Below are 14,050 nucleotides of genomic sequence, written 5' to 3' on the forward strand. Positions count from 1 at the left end.
GACGTTCCGATCAAGGAGAGGAAGTTCCGATCGTTGTCTATAAATAGAAGGCCGAGGCTTCACTTTCATTTGCCAATTCCGAGTTCTCCTTTCCTTTCTAGTCCTTTTGGAGCTGTTTTAGTCTTCATAGGCTTGGTCCGGAGGCCGGCGAAGCATTCGGTAGTCGTAGCGGAGTTGTGCCCAAGTTCTGGAGGCATCGACATCAAAGGGCTAACGACCGACGAAGGTATAGCTTTTGCTTCCTATAAATATTTAGGAGTATGCAATAGCTTAGTTAAGGCTTTTAGAGCACTTTAATGATAGTAGTATCATTTGGCAGTGTAGAGCAGACTATAGGCGTGAACCTAGAGTTGGTAGAGCTTGCACTGTGTTGAGGTACGAAAGTACTGTTCGAGATATCCTGACTGAGTATGCATGTATTATGTGACTGCATCATTTATATGCCATGATATTATGCCGCATTCATTTGCATCTTGCTGTATCTCTTTCGAGATGTCTGTTAGTAGGGTTGTACCCTATCCTGTTTAGTGGATGGACTTCCATCAATTTGGATCCGGCGTATCCACGGTTATCTCGGTATGGGAGCCACCTCCTGAAGCGACGGCACAACGTGCTACATACGAGGGCCCGGTCTGTCTCTGTTATCTGATCCTTGACCTCGAGTCAATAGGGAGTTCACTTTGCATGCATGTATACTCATACTCTCGTACTGAGCGTTTTATGCTCACGTCTCGTACTCTGTGTTTTCTGGACACCCTATTCCATGGGGCAGGTTTGCGTTTGGATGAGGAGGGTGGATCCAGGAGGGGCTAGTCAGTGGTTGGCCAGCTGGAGCTTCACTTAGGTTTTATTACTGTTGTTTTGGGTTTATACAGCTATTCAATTTGGTTGTATATTATTGGATAAATTACAGATTCCTTTATTTGGGATTGTATATTTTGTTTATGGATTCCGCAGTTTTATTCTGATATCTGTTTAATTAAGTTAATTGCATGCATAAGTTCTGTTTAGTAGGTGATCCGGGTCAGGGTCACTACAGAAAATCTGACACTTCTCACCATAAAGGTAATGTCTCCACAGTTTCAGTGCGAAGACAACTGCTGCCAATTCGAGGTCATGGGTAGGGTAAATTTTTCATGAATCTTCAACTGTCGTGAAGCATATGCTATTACCTTTCCATCTTGCATCAGGACAGCCCCTAATCCACTCTTGGAAGCATATGTATAAATTACGAATCGACCTATGCCTTCTGGTATGGCTAGTACTGGTGATGTCATAAACTTTTTCTTCAACACTAAAAAGCTTTTCTCACACTGATTAGACCATTCAAACTTCACACTTTTGCGAGTTAATGACGTTAGTGGTAGCGCTATCTTGGAGAAATCCTGAATGAATCTCCTATAGTAACCCGCTAATCCCAAGAAACTTCGTACCTCTGTAGCATTCTTTGGAGTAACCCAATTTTTAATTGCTTCTATCTTTGCTGGATCAACCTCTATTCCCTTAGCCGAAACTAGGTGACCCAAAAATGCAATCTGTTCCAGCCAAAATTCACACTTACTGAACATAGAAAACAATTGTTTTTCTTTCAGAACCTGCAAGACTGTAGTTAGATGCTGACGATGCTCATCGAAACTATGAGAGTAAATCAGTATGTCATCTATGAATACTATGAAAAACTGATCCAAGAAAGGCTGGAACACTCTGTTCATAAGATCCATAAACACTGCCGGTGCATTGGTAACTCCAAACGGCATGACTAAGAACTCGTAGTGGCCATAACGAGTCCTGAAAGCCGTTTTAAGAATATCTTCGTCTTTCACCTTCAATTGATGATAACCTGATCTCAAATCGATCTTGGAGAACACTACTGCCCCTTGTAACTGATCAAACAAATCATCTATCCTTGGAAGTGGGTATTTGTTCTTCACTGTTACTCGATTCAGCTTTCTATAATCGATGCACAGTATCATAGACCCATCTTTCTTCTTGACAAATAATACCGGTGCACCCCAAGGCGATACACTCGGTCTAATAAAGCCTTTATTGAGTAGCTCTTGTAGTTGCTCCTTCAATTCCTTCATTTCAGTCGGTGCTAACCTGTATGGTGCTTTGGAAATTGGTTGGGTTCCAGGCATTAATTCAATTCCAAATTCTACCTCCCTAGCTGGAGGTAATCCTGCAATATCATCAGAAAATACTTCTGGGAAATCTCTCACTACTTCTACGTCTTCAAGTTTCGGTCGAGGTAATTCTTGGTCGCAAGTGATACTTGCAAGGAAACCTGCACATCCTTTATTCAACAGTTGCCATGCCTTACCCACTGAAATTAAAAGAGATGAATTATGTTTCGGTGTGGCATGGAATAGAAACGGTTATCCATCCTTAGTTTTCAAGGAAACCATTCTCCGTTTACAGTCTATAGTAGCCTCGCATCGAGACAACCAATCCATCCCGAATATCACGTCAAAATCAGACATATTCAGGATAATAAGATCAGTAAGTAACTCGTGACTCTGCATTTGTACACTGCATCCTCTGATAATCAAATCACTACTCAATTCTTCCCCTGAAGGCAAGGATATACTAAATCCTGATATTGACTTATCTGGTACTAAACCCGATTTATTAACAAATTCAACAGATATGAATGAATGTGTAGCTCCAGTATCAATTAAGACATGAGCGGGATTATTGGAAACATTAATCATACCTGTAACTATAGTTGTATTTGGATCCACTTGATCATGTGCCATTGCAAAAACTCGTCCTCTTACCGGTTCTTTGGATTGAGGGCAATATTTTCGATAGTGCCCTAGCTTTTTGCAAAGGAAACATACTCCAGTCCCTGCCATGCATTGACCTGAGTGAATTTTTCCATATTTTTGACAAGCTGTTAGTGCAATTGCCGGTTTTTGTGCTGGTAGAGCCAATTGTTTCTGCCCCTGAGGTCAAGGCTGCTGCTGTTGGTATGGTCGGTGTTGGGGTGGGGCTTGCTATGGTCTCTTTCTGCTAGAATTTCCTTGTTGGTCCCGATTCTGATAAATAGATCTTTTTGCATGTGACTCTCGGATAATGTCGTTTCTGTCCTTTTCGGATAGCATGGCCCAATCCACCGCATCTTTGTAATTGTTCGCTCCACTTAGTCTAACATCCTTTCTGATGAAGGCATTCAATCCTTCTGTAAAATGTTTCAACTCTTTAGCAGGATCACCAGAAATCATCGATACAAAGTATCTTCCCCTTTCAAACTTCTTAACATTCTCCGCAATCGACATGTTTCCTTCATGGATTTCCAAAAAATCTCTGGCCAACCTGGTTCGGGTGCTCACTGTGAAATATTTGCCGTAGAACACATCCTTGAATCCATTCCAAGTAAGGGTAGTTAGGTTCAACGCTGCTTTGGCTCCATTCCACCAAACACGAGCGTCATCGCAGAAGATATAGGTAGCACATCTCAATCTATCCACATCCGTGATCTGCATGAATTCAAAAGCAGTCTCCATATCTTGGAACCATTGTTCTGCTATCAAAGGATCAGTCTCTCCTTTGAACTCAGGTGGTCCCAACTCTAAGAACCTTTTGTAGATAGGGTTCTGATTAGCTGTAGTGTAGTAACCCGCATTTCTAATTAGTGATTAATGAGTAATTAATCATGTGATCATGTTTAGATTAAGTAAAACATGATTAAGTAAGTTCCTGTTGGGATAACGGACTTCAGAAATGGATTCAAAGCACTCGAATTAGTTGAATTGGTTCAGCAGGATCGGACGGTCCGAAGAGGAGTTCGGACGATCCAAAGTGGATCGGAAGCTCCGTGCCAGGATCGGAGGCTCCGATCGAGATCGGAAGCTCCGTCGGCAAGATCGGAAGCTCCGATCGGACTCATTGTACACGTCATCGGTTATGTCAGCAAGGTGACATCATGGCTGACTTAATATCAGGCGATCGGAAGCTCCGAAGGGGCGATCGAAAGTTCCGATCGTGATCGGACGTTCCGAACTGGGTTCGGAGGTTCCGAACGTCGCCTATAAATAGAGGAGCCAAGAATTAATTTCTCACACCAATTCCCTCTCTTCTCTCTGATTCATAAGTCTTCTATCTCAGATCTAGGGAGATCTAGGCGTCCTACGGGGAATCCGGAAGTGGTTTAGTGATCTAGACGTCATCGCGGAGCTATGGCCTAGTTTTGAGGCTATCGTCAGCAAAGGGCTAACGACGGACACAGATATAGCATTTGCATCCTAAAAATATTTAGGAGTATGCAATAGCTTAATTAAGGCTTTTAGAGCTTAATTGTTGATGCATGGATATTTGCATTGTAGTAGCAGTAGGCTATACTAGTAGGCTTGGAGTCTAGGTCAATGGAGCTAGGTTTGACCAGCAGTGTTAGAGGTACGTAAGTACTGACCGAGATATCCGGCATGATATATTTGCTTATATATTGCATGAGTATGTGCTATATGTTTTATCATGTTTTAGCATGTTTTACCGCCTTAGCACATACATGATTTTACGTGTGACTGCATCCGAAGAGATGTGAGTCATTGACAGTCTCCATAGGGAACGATGATCTCATTTTGAACTCGAGTCAAGTATGACAGTTTACATATGAGGCTTGTATCCTGTTTTGGATTCGGGTCAGGATGGGGTTGGCTCAGCCCTGATATGGAATATACGAGTACCCCGCGGAGTAGCTCTCTAGTCGGTACTGTATATTCTCGGCGCCATGAGCAAGTGTTTTCACTTGTGTTTTAAATCATCTGTGTGCGCATATTTGTATTTATATCATTGCTTCGTATTGAGCATTCTAGCTCATGGCCCTGTGTTTGGGTATTCATTGTGTACCTTATGGCGGGGCAGGTTTGAGGCTGGACGGTCCAGGCGGCTCTCAGCAGGATTGAGATTGGAGAGTGCGAGTTTATAAAGGGTAGGGATTTATTTACCCTGAACCTTCGATTTGGTTGTATAACAGTATTTATACACTTGTGATAGCGTCGGTTGTATTCTGCCGATTGGATTTGTTGTATTTTAATTATTCGCACTTTACGCTTTAAGCTTTTATTGCATGCGCTTTTACTATAACGCTGATTAGGTAGTGGATCCGGGTTGGGTCACTACATTTTTTGTATCAGAGCGACGCATTGCACTGGGAATATGGTAAAGCGGATTAAGTAATTATCTGTTCTTATGTAACAGATGGCAGATTATGACGAAAGTCACGGTAGCGTAGACGGCGGTCGTTGGGGCGATCCGAACGATCGTAGACGTCGGGGACAGCCCGAGGAACGCAGGCGAGTGAGCATGCGTAGATTCAAAGAAGTTAGCCCGAAGCCTTTGACGGGTGGGGAGACAGCTGAAGAGGCGGAGGATTCGGTGGAAAGGATGGAGCAGTGCTTCCAGGTGTTCCGTTGCACGGCTGAGGATAGGATGGAGATTCTTGCCTTTATGCTTGAGGGCAAAGCGAGGAAGTGGTGGAGATCTACTTCCGCACCGTTCATAGCAGCTAGAGGTGCAGCTACTTGGGTGGAGTTCCGTACTGCTTATCAGAGATTTTATTTTCCTCCAGCTCTTCGTCAGGCGAAAGCCATTGAGTTGTTGAGTTTGCGACAGGGGACGATGATGATCGAGGAATACCAGCAGAAGTTCTTTGATCTGCTACCCTTTTTTCCTCATATTGCTGATAGTTCTATGGCGAAGTTTGACCATTTCCTTCAGGGTTTGAATCCTGACATTCATCGGATGGTTGCTGTGGGCGGTGATGGGACTTACGAGGATTTGGTGGACCGTTGTCGCCAGGTCGAGGATAGTATTCGGAGGAACAGGGGACTTTATTCTTCTTCTTCCAGGCCAGCGAGCTCTAGTCCTTTGGGTCCGAGAGGACAGTCCTTCAAGAAGCCAGGAGGTACTTCTTCTTCTTCCTCTGGATCTGGTTGAGTGCATAACTTTGGTGGCCAAAGGCCGAACCGTTGTCGTCAGTGCCGATGCAGACATCCGCCAGGGCAGTGTGGTTGGTCAGCCACTGCATGTTTCCAGTGTGGCCAGGAGGGTCACATGAAGAGAGAGTGTCCTATGCTGGTTGGAACAGCGAGTGGTTCCGGAAGTTCTTAGGCATCTGTTCAGCCACCTCAGTACCAGCAGCCACCTTTCTAGCAGCAGTATTCGCAGTAGCGCCAGCAGCCGCAGCAGTCTCAGAGATAGCCTACTCAGACTCCTTCTCGGGGTCATTCTTCATTAAGGCCACGTGCCCAGGGTCAGGTCTTTGCGCTTAACCAGGAGCAGGCAGAGGCTGACAGTGATCGGATGATAGCAGGTATCTGTAGTTTATGTGGTTTTCCTGCATATGTTTTAATTGATACCGGTGCATCGCATTCTTTTGTCTCAGCACGTTTTGCTAAGAAGTATAAGTTGCCATATATTCATCTAGACGTGTTATTAGTGGTTTCTACTCCTATGGGTAGCGAGGTTTTAGCCAAGCGTCTAGTTGTGGGTTGTGTTTTGGATTTCGAGGGACATCAGCTTAGTGCTAACCTAATGATTCTAGCAATGGAGGATTTCAATTGCATCATTGGGATAGATCTATTGACTACCTACCGAGCGATAGTGGATTGCTATCAGAGGTTTGTTCAGTTTCGTCCAGAGGATGACGAATCATGGTATTTCTATGGTGAGGGAGCGCGACCCCCGATGCCAGTGGTTTCAGCTTTGAAGGCCCGACGTGCGTTAGAGTCTGGCGGGGAAGGCTACCTTATCTACGCCATTGACGCATCCTTAGGAGAGCCAGATATCCAAGAGATACCAGTGGTTCGTGACTTTCCAGATGTGTTTCCGGAGGAGATTCCAGGATTTCCACCAGTAAGGGAGATTGAGTTTGGCATTGAGTTAGTGCCAGGGACTGCATCGATTTCCAGAACTCCTTACCGATTGGCACCGTCAGAAATGAAAGAGCTGCAGAAGCAATTGCAAGATCTTCTTGATAAGGGTTATATTCGACCTAGTGTTTCGCCATGGGGAGCCCCAGTTCTGTTTGTCAAGAAGAAGGATGGTTCAATGCGGTTGTGTATCGACTACCGTCAGTTGAATCAAGCGACAGTGAAGAATAAGTATCCTCTTCCGTGGATAGATGATCTCTTTGATCAGTTGAGGGTACATCTGTCTATTCGAAGAATGATCTTTGGTCTGGGTATCATCAGTTGCGAGTTCGACAGGAGGATGTTCCTAAGACAGCATTTCGTACGCGGTATGGACACTATGAGTTTCTAGTGATGCCGTTTGGTTTGACGAATGCTCCAGCTGTTTTTATGGATCTGATGAACAGAGTTTTCCGCGACTTTCTGGATAAGTTCATGGTGGTGTTCATCGATGACATTTTGGTGTACTCTCGCAGCATGGATGAGCATGCCTACCATCTCTATACTGTACTGCAGGTCTTGAGGGAGAGACAATTGTACGCAAAGCTGAGTAAGTGTGACTTCTGGATTGACCGAGTAGTGTTCCTTTGTCATGTCATTTCTCAGGAGGGTGTATCTATGGATCCTAGCAAGACAGAGGCTATTTTGAATTGGTCACGTTCGACTACAGCTTCGGAGATTCGTAGTTTCCTTGGTTTAGCAGGATACTATCGTCGTTTTGTGGAGAATTTCTCTCAGATATCTAAGCCATTGACTCAGTTGACGAAGAAAGATGTTTCTTTTGTTTGGTCTGATACTTGTGAAGACAGTTTTTGTGAGTTGAGACGTCGTCTGACGACAGCTCAAGTTCTTGCTTTACCGTCTGGATCAGGTAGTTTTGTAGTCTTCACTGATGCTTCTCTCCAGGGTTTGGGGTGTGTGTTGACTCAGAATGGCCCCGTGATCGCTTATGCTTCCAGACAGCTGAATACTCACGAGGAGAACTATCCCGTACATGATTTAGAGCTTGCAGCCATTGTCTTTGCTCTTAAGATATGGCGTCACTATTTTTACGAAGAACGATTTGAGATCTTCACCGATCATAAGAGTTTGAAGTATCTTTTCACTCAGGCTGAGTTGAACATGCGGCAGCGTCATTGGATGGATCTGTTGAAGGATTACAATTGTGAGATCAAGTACAATCCAGGTTCTTCTAACCCCATTGCTGATGCGCTTAGTCGCAAGATTTATGTGAGTTCCTTCATACCAGTTCAGTTTCGAAGGAAGTGGAGGAGTGTTGTTCTTTAGGATTCACATTCCGTCATAAGAAAGAACAGCAAGGGATTTGTGTTTCTTCTGTGCTTGCAAAGCCAGCGCTATACAGACAAATCCGAGAAGCTCAGAATTTTGATCTGAAGACTCAGAAGTTGGCCCGCCTGGCTGAGGGTGATAATACTTTTGGTTTTCATCTGCAAGAAGACGGTCTGTTGTGTCTTTCTGGTCGAGTTGTGGTACCCGAGGATTCTACTTTGAGGGATGAGATCTTATCGCAAGCTCACCGCAGTCGATTTTCTGTACATCCAGGTAGCATGAAGATGTATAAGGATCTTCGCACTCGATTTTGGTGGAAAGGGATGAAGCGCAGCGTTTATCAGTTTGTATCCCGATGCCTTGTGTATCAACAAGTCAAGGCAGAGTTTAGACGACCCGGAGGGTTATTTCACAGCTTAGAGATTCCTGAATGGAAGTGGGAGCATGAGACGATGGACTTTGTCGCCCACTTGCCTATGGGTTGTCGTGGATCGGTTGTCGAAGTCAGCGCATTTTTTTCCATATAACCGCGATTGTACTTTTGATAGGATGCGCAATTGTATGTGCGGGAGATTGTTCGATTGCATGGTATTCCGTTGAGCATTGTCAGCGATAGAGATCCGAGATTCATCTCGAGATTTTGGGGTAGTTTCCAGCAAACCCTTGGTACTACTTTGATTTTGAGTACGGCTTATCATCCAGAGATGGACGGACAGTCGGAGCGTACTATTCGCACTTCAGAGGATATGCTTCGCACGGCAGTGATGGATTTTGGTCCAGCGTGGCATGATCATTTACCCTTGGTGGAGTTCGCCTACAACAATAGTTTCCATCGCAGCATTGGCATGGCACCATTTGAGGCTCTTTATGGATGCCGTTGTCGTACACCTTTGTTTTGGGACGAGGTTGGCGAGTGTCAGGTTGAGGGTCCTCAGATGATTCAGCACATGATTGATGCAGTAGAGTTGATCCGATGCAGGATTAAGGCAGCCGAGGATCGACAGGCTAGCTATGCGAACACTCTTCGCAGGCCACTTCATTTTGAGGTAGGGGAGTATGTTTTCTTGCGTGTGTCACCTTTCCGGAAGGTGATGAGGTTTGGTCGCAAAGGTAAGCTGACACCTAGATTTATTGGTCCTTTCAAGATTCTCGAAAAGGTTGGGGATGTTGCTTATCGTCTGGCCTTGCCACCCGATCTTTCGGAGATCCACGATGTGTTCCACGTGTCCTTGTTGAGGCAGTATGTGGCGGACGAGTCGCATATTTTTCATCCGACCGAGGTAAAGGTAGATCGAGATCTATCGTATGTGGAGAAACCCCTACGGATTCTTGACAGGAAGGACAATGTACTTCGTAACAAGCGCATACCATTGGTTATGGTACAGTGGCAGCGCAGAGGTACAGAGGAAGCTACTTGGGAGTTGGAGAGCCGGATGTTAGCCGAGCACCCCAAGTTATTTTGAGATTTTGTACTTCTTTGTATCGAGTTTGTGCTTGTAATAAAGAACATTTGATTGGCTATTTATGTTTTTCTCTAAGACTTAAATTTCGAGGACGAAATTTCTTAAGTGGGGGAGAATGTAGTAACCCGCATTTCTAATTAGTGATTAATGAGTAATTAATCACGTGATCATGTTTAGATTACGTAAATCATGATTAAGTAAGTTCTTGTTGGGATAACGGACTTCAGAAATGGATTCAGAGCACTCGAATTAGATGAATTGGTTCAGCAGGATCGGACGGTCCGAAGAGGAGTTCGGACGATCCGAAGTGGATCGGAAGCTCCGTGCCAGGATCGGAGGCTCCGATCGAGATCGGAAGCTCCGTCGGCAAGATCGGAAGCTCTGATCGGACTCAGTGTACACGTCATCGGTTACGTCAGCAAGGTGACATCATGGCTGACGTAATATCGGGCGATCGGAAGCTCCGAAGGGGCGATCGAAAGTTCCGATCGTGATCGGACGTTCCGAACTGGGTTCGAAGGTTCCGAACGTCTCCTATAAATAGAGGGTCCGAGAATTCATTTCTCACACCAATTCCCTCTCTTCTCTTTGATTCCTAAACCTTCTAACTCAGATCTAGGGAGATGTAGGCATCCTATGAGGAATTCGGAAGTGGCTTAGTGATCTAGACATCATCGCGGAGCTATGGCCTAGTTCTGAGGCTATCGTCAACAAAGGGCTAACGACGGACGTAGGTATAGCATTGGCATCCTAAAAATATTTAGTAATATACAATAGCTTAATTAAATTTTAGATGTTGATGCATGGATATTTGCATCGTAGTAGCAGTAGACTGGACTAGTAGGCTTGGAGTCTAGGTCAGTGGAGCTAGGTTTGACCAGTAGTGTTAGAGGTACGTAAGTACTGACCGAGATAGCTGACATGATATATTTGCTTATATGTTGCATGAGTATGCGCTATATGTTTTATCATGTTTTAGCATGTTTTACCGCCTTAGCACATACATGATTTTACGTGTGACTGCATCCGAAGAGATGTGAGTCATTGACAGTATCCATAGGGAACGATGATCTCATTTTGGACTCGAGTCAGGTATGACAGTTTCCATATGAGGCTTGTATCTTGTTTTGGATTCGGGTCGGGATGGGGTTGGCTCAGCCCTAATATGGAATATACGAGTACCCCGCGGAGTAGCTCTCTAGCCGGTACTGTATATTCTCGGCGCCATGAGCAAGTGTTTTCACTTGAGTTTTAAATCATCTATGTGTGCATATTTGTATTTATATCATTGCTTCGTATTGAGCATTCTAGCTCACGTCCCTGTGTTTGGGTATTCGTTGTGTACCTTGTGGCGGGGCAGGTTTGAGGCTGGACGGTCCAGGCGGCTCTCAGCAGGATTGAGCTTGGAGAGTGTGAGTTTGTAGAGGGTAGGGATTTATTTACCCTGAACCTTCGATTTGGTTGTATAACAGTATTTATACACTTGTGATAGCGTCGGTTGTATTCTGCCGATTGGATTTGTTGTATTTTAATTATCCGCACTTTACGCTTTAAGCTTTTATTGCTTGCGCTTTTACTATAACTCTGATTAGGTAGTGGATCCGGGTTGGGTCACTACATGTAGGATGGTTATTTCCAGCATTAGTTGTCTGGGCTTGAAGCAACTGTTGGATTTGAGCTCCCTGAGCACGGCTTTGCTCTTGAAGCAGAGCAGTTAATCCCGCCAAAAATTGGTTGTTTTGATTGTTCTCACTATCTGGCCCGCAATCACTATGGTTGTTGTTTGCGGAATTAATGTTGGTGTTGGTGTTGTTTCCCCTACGTGATTTCGTAGTCCTAAAGTCCAATATTATCCACACCGCTCAGTCACGATTCAAAACGTGAATATACTTTAACATATAACATGCATACATATATCTCATCGCATTATCATACACATAATCACATAAGACACATAACTTACAGACATGAAGACGGAGCGTTGGAGTCGTGGCGAGTATGCATGAGTGTTTCAAGAACCCAGAGCGAACTGCTCTGAAACCAAACTGTAACACCCTCAACCGATGAAGATGTTACAAACTAACATGACGTTAAAACTAGTTCGAAAAAGAAAATTTTTGAAAGATGTATGCATACATCAAACCTTACTTAAAATATTTCAGAATAGTTTACAAACCAAATCATAACAATTTGAAACACAAAGCATATTTTCTTCAATCAACATAACAACATTTAGTTCATTAACTTGACACAAACACTCTCAACACATAACACACTCATGCATCACCCGCCGGTCCGACTCCTTGCTCTTCTTCATGCCCGACATTGAACTCATCGACATATGCATAAATGTCATCCTCATTACCTGCACCATTCAAGTATAGTGAGTCTAAAGACTTAGCAAGAGTATGCAGTAAAAATCATGAGATTTCAATAATCATTTAAACTTACATAACATAACATAAGCTTATCATTTGGTGACGAATTATGCGAAATTGTGGCAACCATCATAATGGGCACATTCATATTTTCTTGTTGATCAACAATCATATGGAATTACGCCTCGTAACATTCGTTCTTTCATTTTCGGAGGCCCCTCCGGAGCTCATCCCGGAGGACCTAACCCGTACATTGAGCCGTATTTGGGAGGGCCCCTCTGGAACCCAAACCGGAGTACCGTTCCCGTATTGCCACCACAAAGACACATAAGACAACAAAATATTTTCATGCATCAACATATTATATCTTCATAATTCAACATAACATTATTCATTCATGCTTCATCATTATTCATTTCATCAACATATCATTTCATTCATCATGAAGCATCATTGAAACATCATGATTTCCATCTTAACTTTTGTTTCATGAACATAAAACTTTACTCGATAACTTCATGTATGTAATAAATGATAAAAATCATACTTTCAAATTGAACATAGGTTTCATGAAAGAAACTTAGACACGTACTGTTGGAAAACGGTATTCAGATCAATTAGAATTGATACCCGGTGCAGCGGAAGTTTAAAAATTTATTTTATTAATATGGAACGATTCCATATCTGGGTATCAAAACTTTTACGATTAAATTCACACAAGTAAAACAAATAATCACAATTAATGTTTTACCTTTAATCTCGAAACGAGATTATGGACTCTAACAGAATTTAATCTGCTCTTCTTGTATATCCCGGGAACTGATGGCGTCACGATCAATCACCGGAATAAGGTCCACGAACAGAAAACAGAAACCCTCTGATTGACTGCACTAGAAATCAATCAGAAGTTTTGCGTAGAGAATAAACAGATATGATCTGTTAATTCAGATTGTAATTTTTCATAAAAATCACAAGCCGAATTTTCTCCAAAAGGGACAGAGGAATTTTCGAAAATCCTCTTGAAATAATTATGAAGTGTTCAAAAATTTGAAGACTGAATCACATGTAATTTTCGAACCCACTACATGTATTTATAGATAATTTCTAGACTAGGTTAAGTTATAATTGTGTTAGGACTCTAACTCCTTAAAGCCCACAATCCATAACTTAAGCCCAACAAGCCAAACCTGTTGTTCTAAAAATTAATATAAAATTCATCGTGACTCCGATTGATAAACTGATTTTACCAATGTGAACAGAAACCATTTATGCATCTTTTAAAGTCAAGATAATTTTTCTGAATCCGAATTCAGTGATTTCCAAAAATGCCCATCCCTATGTCATTTTAGGAAATCTCACTCCCTTTAGTTAAGAAGTCCAACTTCTTTTTCATTAAATTTAACTCTTTAAATTTAACTATCTCTACGGGGTTTTAGTAAACCATTACTTGTGTAACCCTCAATGGTTCAGGAATACAGCTAGCCGTGGGCTCACAACTCTTGTGACTCGGAACAACAATTTCCGACTTACCCATCGAATCATGGTAAGAGCGCCTAGCAACATCGCCCCATGATTCCCTAGGTATTACTGATAGTGCCTGCAAGAACCAGTAGATTTTGGTTAGCGTACAGTACGGTCCCTTTATCCATATATCACGATCGAATCAACAACCATTGGTATATCGAGAGTCGTTCGAGATTCGATAACTATGCATTACATCTTGGAGATCAAATAGTGACATCGCATGTGTTACTAGGAAAACCCATTAACCTAAAACACATCATGTACTCTGGCCAGAGATTCGTCACACTAATATCTCCTCAGATCGCATAGGATATCCACACTCGCAAGTATGTGGTGAATCCTTGACAACAAAGCATCGACTCCTATATGTGTCATAACTGTACCCAATCCCGACACCTGATGACCCCAATAGAGTTGGTAAACGAGTCAAAGAACAGTACTAGCATATAGAGTCTCAATGATGTTTCAAGTAATAAGGACTAAT

The 14,050-nt window shown here is 43.1% G+C and overlaps 1 protein-coding gene across 1 annotated transcript; it reads right to left on the reverse strand.

The window, feature by feature from the left end:
- Positions 1 to 2,996: 2,996 nt before the first annotated feature.
- On the reverse strand, positions 2,997 to 3,506 carry LOC140862281 (uncharacterized). Its single transcript, XM_073265291.1, has one exon. The coding sequence runs from the start codon at positions 3,504 to 3,506 to the stop codon at positions 2,997 to 2,999; it is 510 nt and encodes a 169-aa protein (XP_073121392.1).
- Between the last annotated feature and the right edge of the window lie 10,544 nt (positions 3,507 to 14,050).

This window comes from Henckelia pumila, chromosome 4 (genome assembly GCF_033568475.1).
Source record: "Henckelia pumila isolate YLH828 chromosome 4, ASM3356847v2, whole genome shotgun sequence".
NCBI classification, from domain to species: Eukaryota; Viridiplantae; Streptophyta; class Magnoliopsida; order Lamiales; family Gesneriaceae; genus Henckelia; species Henckelia pumila.